The 22,801-nt window shown below is 42.7% G+C and overlaps 1 protein-coding gene across 1 annotated transcript in view; it reads left to right on the top strand.

Annotated features, from left to right (window-relative positions):
• Nucleotides 1-22,801, top strand: part of SLC35F2 (solute carrier family 35 member F2) — a 32,993-nt gene that overhangs the window by 6,471 nt on the left and 3,721 nt on the right. Inside the window, exons 2-7 of the mRNA XM_044441811.1 lie at nt 5,996-6,171; nt 7,926-8,053; nt 10,945-11,104; nt 14,755-14,911; nt 17,097-17,149; nt 19,376-19,530. Coding sequence (XP_044297746.1) covers nt 5,996-6,171; nt 7,926-8,053; nt 10,945-11,104; nt 14,755-14,911; nt 17,097-17,149; nt 19,376-19,530 — 829 coding nt within the window. The remainder of the gene's footprint in view (nt 1-5,995; nt 6,172-7,925; nt 8,054-10,944; nt 11,105-14,754; nt 14,912-17,096; nt 17,150-19,375; nt 19,531-22,801) is intronic.

Here is a 22,801-nt window from a genome sequence, read left to right on the forward strand (position 1 = left end):
GTTGGGAAAGACTATTCTATAAATTCAAAATAATAAACAAGTGAATTAGTCTGAAAATGCCAGTGTTAATATATCCTCCACTTCCATTCCTTAAGAGACATCTAAAATTGCTTACTGACATCTTTGAATGGAAATTGCTAGTGGTGTTATTACTCTAGAAAGCTTTAAGGTCTGGGATGCAACATTGATTGTGAAGGAAATTCTTCCAAACCTGCAGCCAAGTTTGTTTCTGGCGTTATTCTGCTCAAAGAAACTTGCATGGTCACCAGATGGAGAGGTCAGATGGCAAAATGTCAGTTCTTTGCTTTTAAATGCCATGGGTTTTTGCAAGGTGGAATAGCTGTGGTTTCTGTTATGGGAGGATGGCATAGCTCAGCCATTCAGGGTTGTTTGCCAAGTTAAAGCCTTTTAATATAACTGAAATGGTACTTGAAGATTGTGGAACAATTAACCACAACTGAATGGTCATGATTCAGATTCTGTTTTTCCTCCGTAGATTTGCATTTACTGAGTTTTCAACTCCAGTAATATAACTGGCTCATGCAATCAGCTGGATTTTTCATGGAGTTATATGAGGTCTTTTTAACCCTCAAATAGCTTACAGTGACTGGGTCTGCATAACACATCAACCCCGAATTGTCTCAACTGGAGGTTGCATGTTCAAAATGTCACCCAGCACACAACAGTTCCCAGTGAACCCAGCATGTTGTGCAAATTGGGCTATAGTGAAAACATAGTCTAAAACATTTGGAGTGTACCAGGTTGGGGAAGATAGAATCATGTGGCCTTAGGCAAATCAGAATTCTCTTAGCTTCCTCACCTGCATAAGGATTAGGGTATATTGGTGTGCTTGGTAATATTGGCACATTTCTCAAACTTATAAATCTTACTGTGTTTTTTAATCAACCATATGCATGCAAAATAAATAATGGATAACTCAGAGAAAAGACAAGTACAGTTCACTCAAAAAAAGAAATTAAAATAAGAGCAATATGGTATGTGAAGCTCTGAACATTAGAACTTTAATGGAATGCTGGAGAGCCCTTGTGGCTAGTATGCTGGAATAGGATTCAGGAGATCAGGGTTCTAGTCCCCACTGGGCCATGAAGTTCACTGGGTGACTTTGGGTCAGTCACATACGCTCAGGCTAGCCTACCTTACAGGGTTGTTGTGAGGTTAAAATAGAGAAGGTCCATGTAAACTGCCTTGGGTTCCTTGTAAGAGGGAAAAAGTGGGATATATAGGTAATAAATAATAATAAATATAAATCCCAAATATTATTGCTTCCATATGAAAGATAATAGAGCTGAAAATGAGAGAGAGAGAAATGAACTTCACCATTTGACAAAACTGTTGTAGTGCTGTCTCCCATGTGGCCGTCTGATAACATAAAAATGCAATCCTATGCATATTTAGATATTAAAAAGTTCTACCACTTTAGCATTCCTTAGCCAACTGTGCTTTTTTTGTTTAAGCCTTTTGCTGTTTAAAAAGGTACAAGATCATGCCCTAAATGGTTCTGTTCACAATACAAGAAATATAACTCAACTTCTACTGGCTGAGTTCACACGTCACGAAAATGATGATGATTTCTTAGCATTGGTTTGGCAAGTCATCCAGACGCAGTAGTTTCCTGAAACCACAGAGAAAATCTACAGTCTGCTCTTAGGTTTCTGCACTTCACTGCAGCTTCTCTGGTCGTCTGGATGTAAATCATGTTTTTCTCTGTTCTTTCAGAAGCTGACAGTGTTTGTTACTTTTGCCAGGGACAACATGCTCCGGACTGTTTTAAGTCAACAGTGTTGTTACTATTATACTTCCATTTAGCAGCTATTTCAGTCCCAGTTGTGAGAAACAGATGCACAGGGCAATCTTACATGTCAGAAATGAGTTCTTACTCAGGACTAAGCCCAATTAAACTCAGTAGAACTTCTGAGTGGACACATTTGGGTTTATATTGTAAATTACTGCATTGCATTGTAATATTGACCATGTTCAGCATGATCCAATGTAAGCATATACAGATTCCACAGAGTATCACACATCATTAACATCATATATTTTGAAGTTATTGCAGCTCCATGAGTTCTTTTTGATTTGCAAGCGTAATTTCTACATCATGTAGTAAAATCAGTTCTGAGTTAATTTAATATTCTGACACAATAGCTGAACAATCTGTTAATTTTAAGAAATCTGCCTGGGTTGTAAGTAACCTGACTGTTAAACATTTACCTGCAATCACACATTTAAGTCTCACTTTGCCAGTTACGAAGCACGTTTATGAGCCCTGTGGGTGGGAATAGTGTGCTTTTTGGACAGGGGGGGTAGATTTAAAAAATATTGAGGGTACTAATTAGTTTTTGTTTAAAATCAAGCAGATACATTTTTTTCTAAAGTTCTTTAGACAGAAGAACAATTTAAAATCCTGTATTTTGAGTGTTGGAGCTGCTTATCTCCTGAAAGTGGCAGCATCAGTGTTGCAGGAAGTGAAGGCTTGTTTCATGGCTCCAGTCACTGGCATCTTCTGCACATATCTGAAGTGACATGGAATTAGTTGTGGCTGGTACAGTCCTTGCTGCTGCAGTCTATAGGGCTGTTCACACAACAAGACAACCCACCATGGATTATGTAACTCATAATGACTGTGTGGTACATATGGAGTGCATACCATTACCATTAAGAATATTCAGCTTCTGCTCAGATGCTGCATTGTGTGAATCCAGCAAACGTAGGTTACATGATGGTTAAACAAACCCTGGTCTGTTTCAGGGTTATGTGAAGGTTGTTGAACCCTTGTATAACCATGTTCATTGGGTGCACATGACAACCGGCAAGTGGGGGTTCTTTATCCTGGTGGCCCTAGGTCATTGGACCCAAGGTCATTGTGAATTAAAGAACCTTAATGAGTGACAACATGCTGTCCAGACCTAATCTATGTGTGAATATCCAAACAATGCGGGATGGGCTGGTTACATAGATTTTCCCCACCACTGTACCAGCAGCTGGGACAGAGGAAGCAGGAAGATTGGCTATTCACATACATGGGATAACAATGATATAGGATAACATGATGGGGAAACATCTCCTGTATCATGGTGTGTAGGTAGAATATGGTGGCAATTCCATTATTTGTAAGTAGCATTTTTGTGCAGACTGGATAATGTGGCAACTCAGCTGGATGTTGGGAGCGTGCCGGTGGGTCTTAAGGGAAGGAAGTCTAGTAGTAGAAGAACCAGGCCTATAAAGTCCTCCATGATGGGCAAGAAGGGGGGGGGGAGCCTGCAGAGATGGAGTAAGATTTCTTGACTTTGAAGGTAAACTACTTGGTTTACCTCTGTCTCTTTTTCAGGAGGGCCATTGCCTGTCGCTGCACTGGTTTGGTGTGGGTGGAAGAAGGGAGAAAAGAAGCACAAAGGACTGGGCCAAACCTGTGCTGTGGAGCTGACAGTCTTGGAACCACAAGACTAGACAAGCAGTTGATTATGTATAGAACAGGCACAGCATAAATACCTGGTATAAAATAGTGCTTTATTGAAAAGGACGTGGCTGTGCGTATTTCACATCACTCAGATTTACCAGTAGACTCCAATCTACCTTCTGCCCATGGCTGCCCAGGGGAAAATGTGCAACCCCTTCTCTATAGATGTACCCTTGGTAAGGCGCACTCTCCTTAATGATAATGCAAAAGGTTAGTAAAACACGACTTACCTTGCAGTAGCCATTCCCTTGAACGCACAGGCATGCACAGGTGCATCTGGAGCATATGCAGGCACTGAAGGTGGGGTCAGAGGACACAGTCGAAGTGCTCCATGTTCATAGTATATACATGGAAGGTTAAAGAGGGAGCTGCCCTTTTGCGGCTTACGGTTGGCAAAATAAATCAAAACCATGCAGTGTCTAACTAAAAGACTGTCTGAGATCACCTCCATTACCTCATCCAAGAAAGGAATTAATCTTTAGTGTCACTTTAAAGCAGACCAGAGAGATGCAGCCAAGTGCTGGGAGGGAAAGATAATTGTTCTTTTATTTATGGGCTGATGAATAATTGATAAGAACACTGGTAATCAATAGCCATCCCAGTAGAACAATTAGAGAAATTAGCGAAGAGGGAGATGCTGGTTACGCAAGGACATCGACTGCTTGTTCCACGTGGAAAGTAACATTTCGAAGTTCCTATTTAGGTACTCTGTACAATTATTTTAATCCTGTAAAGCAGGGATCCCAAGCCTCCAGCCTGAGGGCTTAATGTGGGGCTACCCTGAAAGACAATCTGGATACCTCAGTTGGTACAACACAGAGTAGTCAGGCTACTGACAGAGACTGGCAGATGTGACCTTATAACGTTGGTCCTGTACCATCTTCACTGGCTACCGCTGGAGGTCTGGGCCCAATTTAAGGAGTTGACAATAACATATAAAAAGTTCAGGGCCTGGTTATCTATAGGAATGCCTCCTTCCGTATACACCTGCCTGGTCCTTAAGATCTTCTGCAGAGGTCCTTCTCTGGGAGTCCTCCTTGAAGTAAGAAGGGCCTTCTCAGTAGTGGCGCCTCACAGATAGGTTCAACAGCACTTCTGATGGGTGCATCATTTTGGTTTAATCTAAGTATTTATTGTCTTTTGCAAGCCAGAACTATTCATTTTGTTACCAATTGGTGCATCAAATTAGCTCTGTATAATTTTACTGCGAAATTTGGACATTTGGGCTAGTGAGAAACACTGCAAAGAATGCTGCCAATATTTCTTTATTGTGCTGTTTTCTTCCTGACAATAACCTTCAAGGCAATTGACAATAAGAGAAAATTAAGACATAAACATTACACATTTTTAAAATTAAAGGCAGTGGTGACAGATGAAGCCATTCTTACTATCTTTTTTACTGTGAATGTCATAGTCAAAATCAAAACCTGAAAAAAGAAAAGGAAATAAAATGAAGCCATTGCAGGGATACCACATGATGTAGGAAGTCTTAAGGTCAGGCTTTCCTGACCTAGATCTCTCCAGATGTACTGGACTACAGTTCCCACCATTTCCAGCCAGTATGGCCAATATGCAGGTGGAGCCAAACAAAACAAAGCTTGTCTGCAAGATCTGGGGATTAAAGTAGACAGGAAATGCATATGCATATATGCTGTTAAATATGTATTTAAAATCCTTTGTATTGTGCTTTTCATATCACTCCTGCAACTTCCCAAATTAACAACTCTGCAAACGGCACAACTTAAGAGCCACCAAAGCAAGTGCAGCTTTTATGGAGATTTTTTATAGTCTTCCAAAACATTAGGCTGAACTAAAAATAAGGTGGCTACAGGGTAGGTATCATCCATGAATCCCACCATAGTCTGGCAGCTGCCCAAGGCTTCTAGATATTGGTGCCCAGCTGTTTTTTTTCACATCATTTGCACTTAAGTTTCCTGCTAGAATGTCTGCACTGGTCTTCATTCCTCAAAAATCCAAATTGACTTCTGATTTGGGAGTTCATTTTCTAGTAGAAGAAAGACTATGGTTAACCTTTGCCAACAGCATGAACAAGGAAAACAAGTTTCAGAGCTGGCAGGGCAGGTTCTGGAATTTGGAATAGCACCCCTGTGTTTATGCCTGTTTATGCTTAATAAGGACACTTATGCTTCTGTATCATCCAGTAGCCTTAGTCTCTACAACAATTTGTCTTGGACAATAAACTAGAAAATAGCAATAAAATAAAGCAGCATAAGTTTTCAGTACCAAATTTAAAACAATATTTAAACAACTTAAGCAGCTAAAACAAGTTCAAATATTTCTTGCCTGAAGCACCATCTCCAAATTGGTACCTCTAGCCCTGCTTATTCAGTCTCTGGGATTGTGGGGCAGACGGAACACTTCATTCCATTGTTTAGGCTTGCCTGGCTGGTGAAAGGAGTCACCAGGGTGCTTCCAAAATTCATGTGGTGTAAAGGGTTTCATTTTATGAATGAATGAAATCATGGCCTTCTAACTTGTGTCATTTTGCATTTGCAGGTACACAGTGAAAACACTGTTCCTGGGTCAGATGCTTTCCCTGTTCATCTGTGGGACTGCAGTCACAAGTCAATCCTTAGCTAAGAATTGCAACGTGAACACTCCGATGCTACAGAGTTTCATCAACTATTGCTTGCTTTTCCTAGTATACACGATGACCCTGGCCTTTAGGAAAGGTATTTATGTAATCTGTAACAAAACATTTCAGTGTAAAATAGTTCTGCATTGTGTTCTTGTCAGTCAGCCATGCCCATCTTGAGGACACTTTGTTCTATTACCCCCTGCCTTTGATTGGTTTTTTGTTTCCATCCCAAAGGTCACCATTCCCTGGCAACTGGCTGAGCATGCTGTTTTGGGTTTTCCCTCCTACCCCTGTCTTTGGGACTTTGGAACAGAAGGGGCCATTTTGGGTACAGATCCTCAATGCTTTTGTCTGCAGTGGTCTTCACCATTTCCCCTGTATTCAGAGATGCATATTGATGAACACAATTAAACATTTTCCTTGAATGTTTTCAGATTAAAGCAACATTTTTTGAACCACTGTCCCAGAGAACATGGGGTACTCTGGGAACCTGTCAAGTTTTTCAGTAATACATAGTCTAAACATGTAATAGAGTGAAGAAGTACAGTTTTGAGATGATAAAATGGGGCATGCCATTTTAGACTGTAGTAAGAGAAGCCTCACTGTTTAAAGCAGCACAAATTCACCATGACTACAAAACTAACAAATCGAGTTGGACTATAATAGCACCTATCTTTGAGACATGCCAGTTTTCCAACTGCTGGAATTTTTTTTAACATGGGAAAGCACTCAGAAATAGCATACCCCACCTGCATTCTGCAATCCACTTTACTAAAAGGTTTCTGAGACTTCATTCTGCATGTGCATATCACATATGAGAACACAGTCACGGTATTTAAGATAGTTTGTCCTCCATTACTGGTTATCTACATTATTTATGTCCAGCAGAGGTTGAGTATGTTCTTGGCACTCACTTCATGTGGGGTGAAAATGAGGTTTAACTGTCTTCTCTAATGTTGTGTGTCAGCTCTGTGTGTATGTGTGTGCGCATGTGCAGTATCCCCCACCATAGGCAGATGTTCTCTAGCAGATGCTTCAATATTTAGGGTGTTCTCTGAAAGTTTGCATCTTCCGATACAATTGATTAAAATGCAAACTGATGAGAATAAAAGAGGGAAGTAACAGCTGATAATCAATTGACACTTGTGTATAAGGGAAAATAAACATTCAATAATTCATTCTCCAAATGCCTGGAGCTCCACAGCCCAATTTGTGTAGATATAGAAAAATCTTTACAGAAGGATGAAAGACCATGAAAAAGGGGCTGAGACAGGCCTCCCTTAGGGGTAGGGCTGGCCCAAGATATTTTGCTGCCTAAGGCAGAGCAAATCCCTGTCTCACATCTGGTCAAGGTATTTAGTACTCATTGACCACTTAAAGTAATTTTGGCACCTGAGGCAGAAAATAGGGCAAACTTCTCTCTTGATTTATGGCACCCAATATCAGCTGCTTAAGATGACTACCTTGCTTTGCCTAATGATGGAACTAGCTTGACAGGAATCCCAGAATTTGGGTGCAACCATTGAAAAGGTCTTTCTTACCCCAGTCAAGAGCCGCTTGGCTCAATGGAAGCTCCAATGTCAGTGGGATGAAGTATCTACTTCAGCTTTTAGCCTGAGCTTTTAAGGAACTATCTGTGTTGCTGATCCCTGTCTTGAATTAAGTTCAACACCATAAATAACTTGTCCGTAGTTCAGACTGAAACTTGGAGTAGATGCACTGCTCCCTGACGTTGCAGCTGCTACTGGCTTAGATATTTGTGGACACAAAAAGAACCTCTGCAGAAGAACTTGGTGGGCAAGCTGTCTCATATCTTCATGTCTGCATGTGTTTCTACTCTTTCTCCAGATGGCGACAGCCTCTTGACAATCCTGAAGAGGAAATGGTGGAAGTACATTTTGCTTGGATTGGTTGATGTGGAAGCTAACTACACCACTGTAAAAGCCTACCAGTACACCACCTTAACAAGTGTCCAGGTAGAAAACCGAACCGAACCAAAGAGCCTTGTGGCACCTTAAAAGACATTTGCTGTGGCATGAGATTTTGTAGGCAGATACCACTGAGGCCAGCAGGAAGTAGTGGTTAGAACTGGGGTTGGTAACTTGTTGCTCTCTAGATGCTTTGGCCTCTAATTTCCATGATTTCTCACCATTAGCTATTCTGATAAAGTAGCTTGCTGACATTTACAAGCCACCCATTGTGTTGTCTTTTGGCTAATAATGTTGAAGGACTCTGCAGAAGGGAGTGAAAGTGTGTGACCATTATGCTTGATAGCCATCATTCTGAAAGAGTACTGGGGAAACATAGCTGAGCACTCCCTGATTTGCCACGCTGTACTACAGCAATGAACCTGCCGCATGATCTCAGATAGGAAGCAGCTAGCAGCTTGGTTCTCTGAGCCCCAGAAAGTGCAGCGGCATCGGTGATCTTATCATGTAACCAAATTTGACTCACTATTGTACTGTGAGACCAACATATTCATTATGCGATTCTTGCTTGGAAAATAAAAAGCAAGAATTACTACTTGTTCCAAAGCACAAATTGATGGAGGCTATAAATGGTTGTGAAAAAGTGAGATTTGTCACAAAAGGAGAAGTTTGGAGGGTTTGGGTGTGGGGACTATTTGCCCCTCCTGAAAGTTCAGCTTTTCACTTCAAAATGTTTAAGGATAAATGTTCAGCCAGAACTCTGCCTTAAATTAAAACAGTAATGATTGTAGCCTTTTAGTTTCATCAGTGAAAAACTTTTTATTAATTAAAAGGGGGTCCCTAGTCAATTGGGTAATATATTTTTAACATAGTTAATTATTTGTAATGTACACCCTTCTAAAACACTCCCCCAAGCTTGCAATTTCCACACCATGGGAGATCTCCAGCTGCTTTCTTTGGATAAGAAAGAAAGCACAATATTGTTGCTTCTGTTGCTGGATTGTTTTCAATTTGAGGAAGTGCTTTATAGATTTTTTGAGGTTGATAATGACAAGATGGCCACTACTGTTTCTCAGCAGTTAAGGCTGTGATATTCCTATGCATGCTTTCATGGGAGTGAGCCCTGTTGAACTCCGTGGGACGTACTTCCAAGTAAACATGTGTAAGATCTGGCTGTAAAGAAACATGAAAGGCTGTCTGTCAAAGGGATATCCCCTCTGGGTCAGGCTGCATCCCAATGGAATAAGTGGCCAGAAGCTGTTTGAAGTCAGTGTTGCATGTCACCAGCCTGGCTATTTTTAATGTTAAAATTAGATTCACTCAGCCCACAAATCAACAGATCAAGTATTTAATGCCAGTTATGGTTATATAGGTCAGTTATGCTAAAGGGAATATCCATAGGGAAAAAAGTAGAGTACCTCTGGGTGTTGGATTATCTATCAGCACTCCAGACACTACTTTTCTTGTAAAAAAATGTTATCTTTGAGAAGTTTCCTCTATAGCAGAAGTGTTGTCCGCCCTTTTCATTAGAAGGTTCTAAAGCCCTTGATGGAGCTGTCCCAGCCAGTGTCATTCAAAAGACCTTGGTGTCCAAGCACAGATTTTGTTTGTTTAGTCGCAAAGTCATGGACATTTCTCCTGGCTCTCCTGTCCACCACCACCCCTCAGAGGCCACCCAAGCCCACACCCACTGCCCCAGTGACTCCTTATCCTCTGCCCTCCCCTTCTCCTTTTGCTGTCAATCATTCCCAGCATCAGGGTCTTCTCCAATGAGTTGTTCCTTCTTATTAGCTGACCAAAGTATTTGAGCTTCAGCTCAGTATCTGGTCTTCTAAAGAGCAGTCAGGGTTGATCTCCTCTTAAGACTGACTGGTTTGATCTCTTTGCACCAAGCACAGATGACCTTGATTAATTTGCCAAAGTTTGCTCATGAGCCCTGCAATTCCAGAGCTAAGCTTCCTTCTGCCGCTCATCACTAACTGAGTGGTTTGGCTATAGGCTTTCATGGCTTCCCTTGATATCAGAACAAGTAGCAGCTGACAGCAGCCAGAAGGTCTGAGTTGCTTCACTGTGAAGTCTCACTGAGAAAAAGAAACAGAACCCTTGTCTTCTTGTTCAGCAGCTGCCACTTTTCATAGAAAATTCCCCTTGAAATCCGTCTTGCTGATAATCTCTTTTTCAGGAAAAGTCGCTTTTTTTATTGGGTTGCTGGTACTAAGGGCACAATCCAATGGGGATGTCGAGGAACCTTCAAATGCAGATGGTTATGAGTATCCTATGCATGGTAGGGGAAATGGTGGAGAAGATATCTGTGTCCCTGCTCCTTCTGACCTGTAAGGCAGCTAGAAATCCAGCTTCCGTTGTGGAGTTGTGAGGTTTCGGACAGGTAGAGAAGGAGGCTAGAGCACCATCCAGATATATTGTATCCTGGTGAATCTAGACCCTTCTCCTTCTAGCTCTCTGGACTGCCCCCCCCCCCCCTTACTCATTCGTACAAGCTTGGAGAATCAGCTAGGTCAGCTGTTTCTATGCTGGCTCTGGAAGCAAGGTATAGTGAAGATCCAAGCATGGATTCCTTGCTCTATCTTGGGATTCCTTTTTTCAGGCCTTGATCTGGGAGTCTGAAGAATCCTGTACCCCTAGACTTTGGAGCATCAGGTTGCACTGGAATATGAATAAGCAGGTTTTTAATATCTCAGAAGCTGTGCTTTGCATGGCAAAAAGTGGTAGTGCAAATAGAGGCTTTAAGATGCAATTCAGCAGTGTCACTGTCTCAGGAAAATCTGGAATTGGACTTAAATCCCATTCAGTGTCATTTAACTCTGTAGGCCATTAAACACAGGTTAGAAAGCATATCTGAATGTTTGTTACCTGATACAGAAATTAGCACTGTGACTCTTTTTTAATGACTGAGATCTGTTTCCTTCTATACATGGCAGCTTCTGGACTGTTTTGGGATTCCCGTGCTGATGGCTTTATCATGGTTTATCCTTCATGCAAGATACAAACTGATCCATTTCATTGCGGTGGCTGTCTGCCTCTTGGGTGTAGGGACCATGGTTGGTGCAGATATATTAGCGGGGAGAAAAGATGGTGAAGGTAAGGTGTGATCAAATGTCTTGATGAATGTGCAAAATATTATAACCATGGTAGTGTCAAGAAACTAATTCAATATATTGAGTGCTTGGCATGAATCAGGTTTGTATCTGCAGGAGACTGGAGATGCAGATATACCTGTTAAGAAGAAATAATTGTTAGGCTCGACCCACCTGGTACTAGAGTTAGCATAACAGGAGGCTTATCAGCTGCCCCAGGCATATACAGGGTGTTCTCTCAGAAGGTGGGCAAGGCTTATCAAAGGCGCAAAACTTAAAAGGATAGGCTAACTGCAAACCGTCCCCCTTCTGTATCAAAGGATAGGCTAACTGCAAACCGTTTCGCTTCTGTATCATGCTCGCTCGCTTAGGCTGCCAATAACAATTTTCCATTTGTTTGTAACAAGGTATAAAAACCCCGCTGTTCCTCTACTGGGGGCCACACTCATCCCATCCTTGTGTGAGCGTGCTGGTCCCTGCGCAGGTATTAAAATCCTCAAACCATATTCTGGTCGTCCATTGGTCTCATTCATATTTGCGGGACACAACAATAATACCAATCTCCTTGCCTCAGTAGAAAACCTAAATATTTAGAAAGTCTAAATGCTGAACTGTTGGAGACTAGCTGAAAAAATAAACAGAAGCATGGTGTATCTACTGAAAGTCCAAATATGTATTCGCATAGGTTTGAAATGTGCATTCTGGCTCAGTTCCTAAAATAAATCAACTTGGGGCATAATCCTTTGCAAATTTAGACAGAGAAAAATCCTGTAATCCAGCATGCCCAGCTAACTATGAGTCTTTCCCCTGTCTTTTGAATTTCAATTTAGGGTATAACCTCCAACCATTTTTCTCCATTTGAGATGACATTCTAGAGTAATCCAATTAGTACAAGAAGGGCCATAGGTGACAGGCAGAAATCCAGCTAGCTTCTTTTTTTTCCTGGCAATGCCAATGCTGTGATGGAAAAAGCTTCTCTTGCTGATTTTTCTGCTTCTGCAGAACCCTGCTAAGATAAAAGGCTAATAAGAACAGCAATTTGAGTATTGCATTGATATCAAAAAAGATTGCTCAACTGAATTATGTTGCAGCAAGTCTCACTAAAGCAAGTGCTAAATCATGTGACCTCAAAAATAAAATGCTAGCATACTCTTAGCATCCATTTAGGAACTTTCTGAGGTACAGAATCTTGGTCCAGCTCTTGCAGAGTTTGATCTATAGATTTTCATGGAGGGATAAATTATGCCATTAGGAGAGAGAGCAAGAACCAATGTTTCTAGAAAGGCAATGTTCTTCATTAGCTAGATTTGTAGTATTGCTGAATTTCTTACAGTGTCCAATGGAATTGGTAGGTTTTCCACTAATCTAGGTTTCCCACAATTATGATTTATCTAGATATCACAGCTGTATTTCACTGCTTTATCTCAGTAGCAAGTGTTGGGATTCCTCCCACTAACTTCTCCCAAATTAGAACTGGAATTGCAACCATTCTTGCAGCAGGAAAGGCCTATAAGATAAAAAATGAGCTAATCTCAGGAGATGCCCATCTCCTGTGTCACTCCTCTGGGCAGATATCCTGGCTTGAAAGAAAGGGGCCCAGAACTTGTACAGAAGGGCTACAGGCAGGCACCTTTGAAAGGAGATAATCTCTGAGCTCATAGGTATTTAATTATTTAAATAATTAAAGAGGCATTTTGTACTGTATTTATCTGTACACATATTGTACAGACAAATATGTGCAAACATTTATTTTTAGGTTTTCAGACGACTGCTTACCTGCAATTTCTAAGAACCTAAGGGACATTCTTGCTTATCCACGTCTTGTAGGATGAAGTCCTATGGCCTCTCCATGCTTTAACACCCCAACTTGAAGGTTAAAGCCCTGATGGCAAGAGGAGCAGGGGAAGCAGTCTTCACCTTCATGTCCTCCTGCCCTGCATATTTGCTGGAGAGGCTTTTTCCCCATCTAGCAACAGCATTTCAGAGGAAGAAGAAAAGAAGCTGGCGAGGCCTCAGGATAGTTTACAATCTGACCTTTCCAGACTCCTCCATTCCCACTGGAAGGCCTCTTGAACCCCCTCCATGGTTGAGTTTCCAACTTCAGAGAGGCAATCAGTGCAGTTCTTTCTGTGCTGGCTGTAAAGGGATTAGGGGGCTGAGCTCCAGTTTCTCACTCTGAGCTTGGAGCTCGGTTTCCAGTCTCAGAGCTAGGAATCCAAACTACTGTATCGTTCCTCAGGCTAGGAATGTCTGAGGAATCAGTTTGGAGGTGGGAATTCAGAGGATTCCCAGGACTCAGATCTACTTTGCAGCATCCCTGAGTCTGAGTTCCTGGCAAGCACTCCCAGTATTCATGGGATGCTCAGCAGGAATGGAATCCCATGCACTTTGCAAGCAGCGCCCCTCTCCTGTGCCCTGTGCTGCCACCATGAGCTACATTGAATGGGGAAGAAGCTTGTCACCTGGCACAACCACTTGTAGTGCCCCTTTTTGCACTGAGCGTCACTGCTGCCGAGAGCCAGCAAGTCACTGGAGTTACTGGGAATGGCACCTGGCATGACCATTCACAGCCCCACTTTCTATTTCCTGCTGCTGCCGTTTGGATGACTGCACCTGATGGGGAAGGTTGCTAGTTGTGCAACTGAGGTCCATGAAGGTTTTCAGATTGCCTCTTGGCTTGGCTAACTTTGTGGCACTGGGCCAAGCATGAGAGGAAGTCTACAAAAGCTTAGATGGACAGATTCCGAAAGGGTTCATTCCATCCCTCCCTCAGACACTGTCTTGGGGCCATAGCCTTCTTCTCTTCATGACTGAGTGTAGCTTCCTCGCATAGTATACTTGCTCCCTTCTGCTCCTCATCAGCCAGGTATGGTTATTCCACAGAGAAGGATTAGCTTACTTTCCAGCACTTCCTTATTCACTTTTCTCTTTTGGTTTCTTCATTCTGCAACACTGTCTACCAAACAGCAGGCCTTTTCCCTTTCTCTCCACAGAGTGCATGGAAAGAACATACAAAGGATAATTCTTGCAGTTTATCTTAAAATACTAAACTTATTCAATATTTTAATCTGTAGATAGGAACATGCAACCCATAAGTAAAGTCTGGCTACATTGATTGTCCTGGTAAGTCATGATTTATCATGGAGGTAGTAAACCAAACCTCTTCACAGGTGCACATGCTTCACCCCTTCTTCCCTAGTGTAGTTGTGAAGCTTTTGGTTCCCCTTTTGATTATGCACAGCTTGCTTTCCAAACCCAACATATTGTGGATAAACATAACAAGGTTTTTTAAAACAAGACAACTTTAAACCATGGTTTATAATGTTGGCTTGATTCTACAAACCACCATTAACAATCAGCCATAGTCAGATGCAACATTAAACTGGATAATCAAAACTGTAAGTCAATGCTTCCGATCACTTGGCTACGTTGGAGGGGAGGGGATGGAGGTGCATATAAGTCCAGGGAAATTATTCCAGAAGCCCGGATCTTTGGAAAAGAAGGGAGGCAATGGAGTCCCCAGTTAGAAATCCTCCTTTCTCAACTATGAGCTGGAAACATTACTCATGTAAGTTATATGTAACATTAACATTAAACAGTCCCACATGTTCTATTTTACAACTATTTGCTTTTTGTTGATTTATGTCTTAATAGGAAGCAACGTGGTGATTGGAGATGTCTTAGTCCTTCTTGGTGCTTCATTATATGCCATTTCGAATGTGAGTGAGGAATACATTGTGAAAAATCTGAGCAGAGTGGAGTTTCTAGGAATGGTGGGCTTGTTTGGGACTATTATCAGCAGTCTGCAGCTGTAAGGACCCTTATAAGTTTTTTACTTGTAATTAAGAAAACCATCCACAGCAAAGAATGATTTCTTCCCTTCCATGAATTGATCGGTGTGTAGAAATCCGTTGTTAACATTGCTTTTAGACTTGTTGGAACGTGGGCATCTGTTGGGTTGTCAAGCTGCAACCCAGAGAATCATTCTTTACTTTGCAATGAACTATTAAATTGAGGAACTGGGTAGCTGTGGTTTTTCCCTGACATTCTCTCAATCTTACTGTCCTTTCATCTATCCATCTCCCACACCTTCCATAACAAGCAGGACATAATCTTATGTGGGGGAGGGGTGATGGGAAACTCCAGGTTGTTCCATGGCTATCCTAGGCAATTAGATTTTCTTTAGTTGCCTGACCAAGCTCATTCTTCGCATACTTGGCATGTACTTAGCTTTCTTTCTGTATTGACTTTTTGCTGTTTTATAGGCTTATCATGCTGTTTGTTGGAATTCCAAGTCCTGTAAATGGTTATTCATGCACATAATCTTGCTGACCTTTGTGGAATTAGCCACAGGATTAAAGACTCTTTGTGGGATTAATCATTGGCAGGTTGGCATCTTGCATTTTTGGATAGGGTTGTCCCCTTTTGCAGTGTTGATCTGCAAACTTCAACAGTTTTATAACAAACAGAAGCTCACTCTTTCTTCCCTTTGCTTCATTGCCATAATGGGAACAATTTATCTGATTGACTCCTGACTATACAAGTGTTAAAGGCCTCGATGTCCATCCAAATTAAAAAGAAAAAGTGGTCGCCCATTTTTAGAAATAGAATTGTCCAATGAAACTGGAAGCAACGGAGTTTATCTTGGTCAAAATGCTTTAACTACTGTTCCTTAAAGTAATCCTGTGGACTGATACCAAACTCATTCTCCAAGTGTGAATTCATATGTAACTGCAAGAGCATCCTTGGGGAAACTTCAAGGTTTGTGGAAGCACAAAAATTTGGGGCAGGGAAGCAACCAAGGAAGGACTGAAGATTTGCAGTGCCCGTGGAATACTCAATAGCTGCTGCTGGTGGGGAATGGAAAAGCAAGGGGAAGTTGAATGCAGAATCCTGAAAAGGCAGTGTTGGCATGTTACAGACCAGGAGTGCCCCGCACATTGGCATTTTGTCTCTGTTGCATAACCAACAGTAGATTAGAGCAATCTGTTTAAAAAGGCATTTATTTACAGTGGCTTATGCCTTAATTACAACTAAGAAGAATGCTAGCTAAACGTGTTCAGATGAGACAATATTGATTACCGTTAATGGTTTCACAGGTTAACCATGTTTTAGTTAGGAAAGCTTAATTCCAGTAACATATTTCCTAAACTCACATTTCTTGATAAGTCAAATGTTGTGGTGTTCAAAACAGGATGGAGATAGGCCTGTGCATTGCATGCAGCCTTTGAGGGTGTTGTATAGGATTTCTCTGAGAGTTGGAAAATCCCACTGTTCATTCTTCACAGGACCCTACATCTGCTGTTCAGAGACAGAAGATTTGTACTGAACTTTTCAACTTGGTGGATTGCTGCAACTTTTCTTTGATTGCTAATCTTTGCTTTTATGATGACAATGTTGCCTTCAGTTTGTTTTTATTGATGAATTTACTGAAGTTGTTAATTGCTTCAGTGGCTCCATTAAGGAGCTGGAAGACAGGATATAAATATTTTAATAAACTAATATAACATCTGACACAGTGGACTCTATTTCCATAAAACCTGGCATCACTACAAATCTCATCATTCCCAGGTGGCTGGGAATCCTGGGAGCTGCATTTCATTATACCTGGAGGGGACCAGATTGGAGAAGGTTGATTGGTGCAAAAGTACTATTTTTGTGTTGACCACTGAGGCTATAATTACAGTGATCTGAAAGTGGACTCCACTGAACTCAGTGGAGCTTACTTTCAGGTAAGCATGTGTAGGATTGGGGTCTCATCTACTTTGTCTGCTACTGCTGTTATCCTTGTTGTTCCTGATAGATCAACCTCCCCAATCTGGCTGTATGGGCTGCCAGGTTGGCCACACTGGCAGGGTATGTGATATCATATGCTGGGAGGTCAGCAGACTGGGATTGCTGTGTCAGATTTTGGAAGCTACACCTCCAAATTTTAATGCCACTGCTTTTTTCTTCTTGTCTCTTCTCTTCCTCCTCCTTCCCTGCCTTCTTTTTAGAGCCATTGTGGAACATCGAGACATAGCTAATATTCAGTGGAACTGGAAAGTTGGTATGTATATTCTGGAATACCAGAGCTAATAATTTTTGAATTGTTTTGTACCCTCCCTTTATGGGGGTATTTCTATAATATGTATACTATCTTCCCTGTTACAAATCTTAGCAGAAGGGCAAGGGATTGGGTGGAGACTCAGGTTTGGTTTTAGTTTTTGCTGTGCTGCCTATTAGTTTAGAGGGAGACAACCTTCTCTAATTCGCCTTCCCATAAACAAGTGATCATTGCTTTCAGACCTCATATTACAAGCCTCTCCTTATTAGATTGAAAGTATAAGGATTCAGGTACCTTTCTTTGGGTTGCAGCCCATTGGCTTAGACAAGAAAAGGTTGATGGGAACGCTGGGAGGCATGGGACTTTTTCTGTCTAAGCATGCATAGAATTGTGCCTTGGTTGTGTTACTTTATAGTGCAAGGCAGAAGATTTAAAAACATGAGAGTAGGTGTAGCTCAGTGGGAGAATGCATTTTCTGCATACAGAAGTGCTCATATTTGATGCACAGGATCTCCAGAAAAAAATTATTTAGTGGCTGTTGTGAAAGTCACTTCTGTATGTGAAATGCTGGAAAGCCACTGCAAATCAGTATGCACAGTCCTGGAAAAGATGGCCAAAATAGTTTTTGACTTTTTATAATGCAGCTTCTGATAAATAGGAGCAGAAAGCCAGTTAAAAAGCTACAAACAGAGGAGATGGTAACACCTGTTGGAAGCTGGTCTTCCGTAGCTGCTCGCATCCCTGCCAAACAGGATCAGGACAAGAGACTTATAATGAAAGTCTGTATTATGTTAGAACTGGATGCTTATGTTGGCTTTGTCATACAACAAGGAGTTATTAACAAAAGAGACCAAGGAAGCTAGAATGCCAGCTTTTAGGGAAATGCAGCTTAATGCTAAGAAGTTGCTTCCAAACAAGCTCCATCTTCCAATTCCACATGAAAAGAATTTAGTTCTATCCTCAGGATGGTTCCTGCTGCTTGTGGGCCAGATGGTGAGAATGCCAGATGCTCCTCAGCGGGTCTGCAGTTCTGATTTGATACCAGACTATGGGACCGATGATCTTACATCTGCTCCTTCTCAAACTCTGCCTGTGCAACAGTGTTTCTCATAGAAGTTGACATGGTCTGGTTTCCACCAGCCTCTTAGTTTATCTCTGGGCCTCTTGACCTTGGCAATCTAGCTAAAATTTCTGACCCAACTCTTTTTCCAGGCCTGATTTAGATTCTGGGCTAACAATGCTAGGATAGTATATTTTGGAAAAAGTGGTCCTTGTCCCATAGGCTCACAGCACTCAAAAGCTAGCTCATAGGGTTCTCTGTGGTGGCCCCCAAGAAGCTCAGGCTCTGGTGAATTCCAAACAGGGCATAGGAGGGTCTCCGCTCTTTCCAGGAGCAATGTAGGTGCAAAAAGAAGCAACAAAAGCATGGGCACTTTTTTGTTGAGCAACCATGAGTCCAAGGATGTTGTTGGTTACAATTCCCATCATACCCAGCCACTGGGCATATATGATGAGAGTTGTAGTTCAGCATTAATTTGGGAAAGGATGCTTTGGAAAACGAATGATGCAGGGGTGAGTGGGGGATCATTAACAGGAGTTTATAAAATCATGCTTCATGTGGAGATAGTCAATGGACAGAAATTTTTCTCCTCATCCTGTAATTCTAGAATGTAGAGTCAAGTGAATTTGATTGGCAGTACATTCAGGACAAACAAAAGAAAGCACTTTTCATGTAGCACATTTATAGAATTCACTACCTATGTAAATATGGTGGTTGCCACTGGCTTAGATGGTTTTAAGGGGAATTACATTTTTCCTGTCTGAAGTCGTTTATCGTTCTGCATTTATCATAGCCTCCATGGAGATATGGAACCTCCATGCAAAGTCTATGCAGTGGGGCTGTCAGGGCAGAACTTCAGGGCAGGTGTCCAGGGACCCACTCAGTGGAATAAGCAGACAGGAAGGGCCAATGAATGCAGCAGAGCTGACATCCCAGTTTGAACCATCTCAAGAGTTCCCCCCAGGCAGTGCAGCTCTCTGAATAACATTACTGAGGGGTAACAGCATATATATCCCTTATGTCTGGTTTATAGGAGCTTTTTGGAGGGCTCTGATTCCGCAGGCTGTTCTTTATTTGTGTGCATGAACTCAAGGGCTTTCGAGAATATTTGTACTTCTCTTTCTCGTGCATGTCGGGTAGCATTCATTGTCTTCAGTGTTGCCTTTCAGCATTGCTCTTCCTGGCTTTTGCTGTGTGCATGTTTGGGCTGTACAGCTTCATGCCGCTGGTGATCAAAGTCACCAGTGCAACCTCCGTCAACTTGGGCATTCTGACAGCTGACCTCTACAGTCTCTTTTTTGGGATCTTCCTATTTGGCTACAAGGTAAGCAGGGCTCAAATCATGAACACTTCTTGTTGTAAGGATAACATGTAGCTATGCAAGTTCCTTGAGTTCCTTCTACAAGGAAAAAGTGGGATATAAATAAAGTGGGATAAAAATAATCCAAGCACTCCCTCTTCCCTAGTATGCTGAATGCTGTTTTTGGTATGTATTTGCATATTTTTTTCTTATTTAGTATAATTTATTCTGCCATTTGTGCAGCTTTAGACCATCTAACCTGCTGTTACTGGGCAAGGATTTGTACAGAACAATGAAACTAGAATCCCAACCCTTGAAAAATCATTTAGTGCCCCCTCCCACAGCTGCTGATACATTAGCAAGCACAGGCCCCATAATACAAGGATATATTTGCAGGCATGAGGGCTAGAAACTTATTTTTAACAAAGAATGGGTGGAAAAAAAGAGCTGCATTTCTTGGAAAAGTGAATTCTGTTCTCAGTACCATGTGTGCCCCCCCTCTTTTGCACATGTACATAATTGTTTAATTGTCCCTAATGGTCTTATTAAAGATGTGGATTTATGGACAGAGTGCATCATTATCTCTGACAGGGAAAAGTTAATTATACTTGAAATGATGGCCAAGTGCGTTAATCGTGCATCATTACATCAAAGGTGGTTGAAACGTCCCTGCCCCATCACAGCTTCATGGGCTAAGCTGTTTGATGTAATTGCAAAACCTTCCTGAAAGTGGCAGATCCATGGGGGATACATTAAGATAATTAATGGCAGAGTAGTCAGAACTGGCTTGCCCTGCCAGGATTGGGTTTTGCTGTTAAAACGGTGAAGTTCTTTGATGATTCATAGTTTTTTATAGTCATAGTCATAGTTTTTTTATAATTTTCGGCTTTCTAGTTTTGCCTTCTTGTTTGTTTTCATGCTGGGCCGTTTACTATTATCTGGGCTAAGTGCAAAGGCTTCAGGAATGGGGAGCTAAGAGAGTCACAGTGCACCGGCTCCAAGGTGGCTGCGTATTGGTGGGGGGGGGGCATGAAAAAGGAGCACGCAGCCAATTAGTTCATGGGGTGGAGGGAGCCCAAGCAGCGACACAACTGCGATGCAATATGCTATCCGCAGTGGGCTGGCACTGGAGGCAAAATGGAAAGCACAGGTGAGAAAGAGCAACGCGAAGCGGCGCTGGGAAGTTTGCAACATCACATAAAGGGGAGTAATGAGAGAAGATCCATTTCCATCCAAGGACCAAGCGAATTTGCTTGCCTGGAGAGTCCTTGCTTCGGTGATGGGGAGCAGAGACCCCAAAACCCTGCAGCCAGGTCCTGTACTCAGAGTCACTGGTGAACTGTAGTGTGGGACAGGAAAACCCACCCTCATGGCTCATGAAAGACCCCCCAAGTGGCCTTGGGGGCAGTGCCAAAGTGGCTCGCACTTGAAAAATAGTGAACTATGAGACTGCTGGGCTTCAGGGCCACCATCTCGGCCAGTGATCTTCAGTGCATTTCAAGCAGAAGTCTTTGAAGGCCACATGGAGTGGCCTCTTCTGCTACTCAGGTCAAAACGCCCTGCTGTGCAGGAGGCCTTTGGATTGGAGACCTTTTGGAGCCTCTCCTCTTTATGCCACTCCACGTTGCTCGAGCAAGCCAAGAAGTGGTAGATATTCAGATTGCTTGCCCTCGAAACCTTTTTTTGGTGTCCAGATAAGACCTGCTGGCCCACTACTAAAGCAATCCACAAAGCAAAGCTTGAGGGCCACTCTGTTGGAATGGATCATTTTCTCATCACTGAGCAGAGTGCTCTGCTCTTCTCAGTGCTGCAGGATCTTACAGTGGAGATCCTTATTTCTCTGTCTCATCCTCGCATTCAATTTCCCCAGCACATACACAAGGCACCACTGCACCTCGCCAATCACGTTGTGCTTTCTCTCTTGGGCACTTCCCCCAGTTGGCTGATTGGTCCTGTGCTCTCCTGTTCTTCGTCGTGGCCTCTGTGCATCACACATATGGGTTCTGCGCCTGCGCAGTGCCTTTGGCCGGAATATTGATAGCTAACAGTTTCCTTTTCGGCGGGTACTCTGCTCCCCCTCCCCCCTAGCAGTATATAAGGAGCAGAGTGACCGCCATTTTCCAGTCTTTGCGACCGCTGTTCGCTGTGCCTCGTGCTGCTTCACTCTCGCTAAGATTTATTACTTACCTCGTTCCTCGTTCGAAAATCCTTGCCTTTTTTCTCTTATCAAGTTGTATCCCTTGTTCTTGTTGTTAATACTTCACTTATATTTCTTTTAACGTGCACTATTTTTTCTTTCGTCTTATCGTTCCTATAAAAAAACAAAAACAAAAATATTACTTTCCCGCTTTACTATCTTCTTTCTTTTCAAAATTTCTACGATGGCGCAACGGGCAGCATTCCGCAAATGCGGAAAATGTGGCTCGAAAATGCCCGCAGCGGATCCGCATGATCTGTGCCTCCTTTGTTTAGGGGAGGGGCACAGAACCGATAAGTGCGGCCATTGTTTGGCCTTCTCAAAACAGGCAAGAAAAAATAGAGAGAACAGCCTTCGAAAACTCCTGTGGGACCAGGCTCTTCTCCAATCGGACTGCCTGGTGGCTAAGTCTTCCACTGTTGTGGCCCCACCCGAAGGCCGTCCAACTTCGGCTGATTTGCCGCAATGCCCGGCCTCCTCCATTGCTCTGCCTTCACGTTCCTCTCAGGAAGGCACACATGCTATGGCCGACCAGCCTGTTTCCCTGCCGAGGAAACAAAAGGAGAAGAGAAAGCACAGTGATTCAGATAAACACCCTGTGCATAAGAAGGCCAAGAAGGACAAGATGAGCAAACCGACTAAAAAGCCGAGGAACCCTGAGCAGGCAAAACAACGCCATTCGGGCTTGGCCTCGTCTTCAATCCCGATACCGGTCTCGGAACCGACTCCCTCGGTACCGACCATCCAGGAGGCTATGAGGGTCACCCCACCGGGTTCACCACGCCGGCTGGCTGTCGAACCCGTCATGGAATCGAGGAGGGGTTCCATCTCTGATGGGGAAATAAGAGACTCTCCACCTAGAGCTCGATCACCAACCCCAATGCCGTCGGTACAGATGGATACTGGTATCGCCATCTCCCCTCCAAGAAGCCGTAGGAGCCGTTCCTCAGATGCGAGATTGGACGATTGGTACCACTCTAGATACTCCTCCGTTCCGAGACGAGAAGAGTACTACTCTGCAGCCTGCTTCCCGACCAGGGAACGATCTTCGCCACCAGCCCATCGGGAGTGTTTCCATTCGACTCCCAGAGATGCCCC

The sequence above is a fragment of the Varanus komodoensis genome, unplaced genomic scaffold (genome assembly GCF_004798865.1).
Source record: "Varanus komodoensis strain SLA01 unplaced genomic scaffold, ASM479886v1 scaffold4, whole genome shotgun sequence".
NCBI classification, from domain to species: domain Eukaryota; kingdom Metazoa; phylum Chordata; class Lepidosauria; order Squamata; family Varanidae; genus Varanus; species Varanus komodoensis.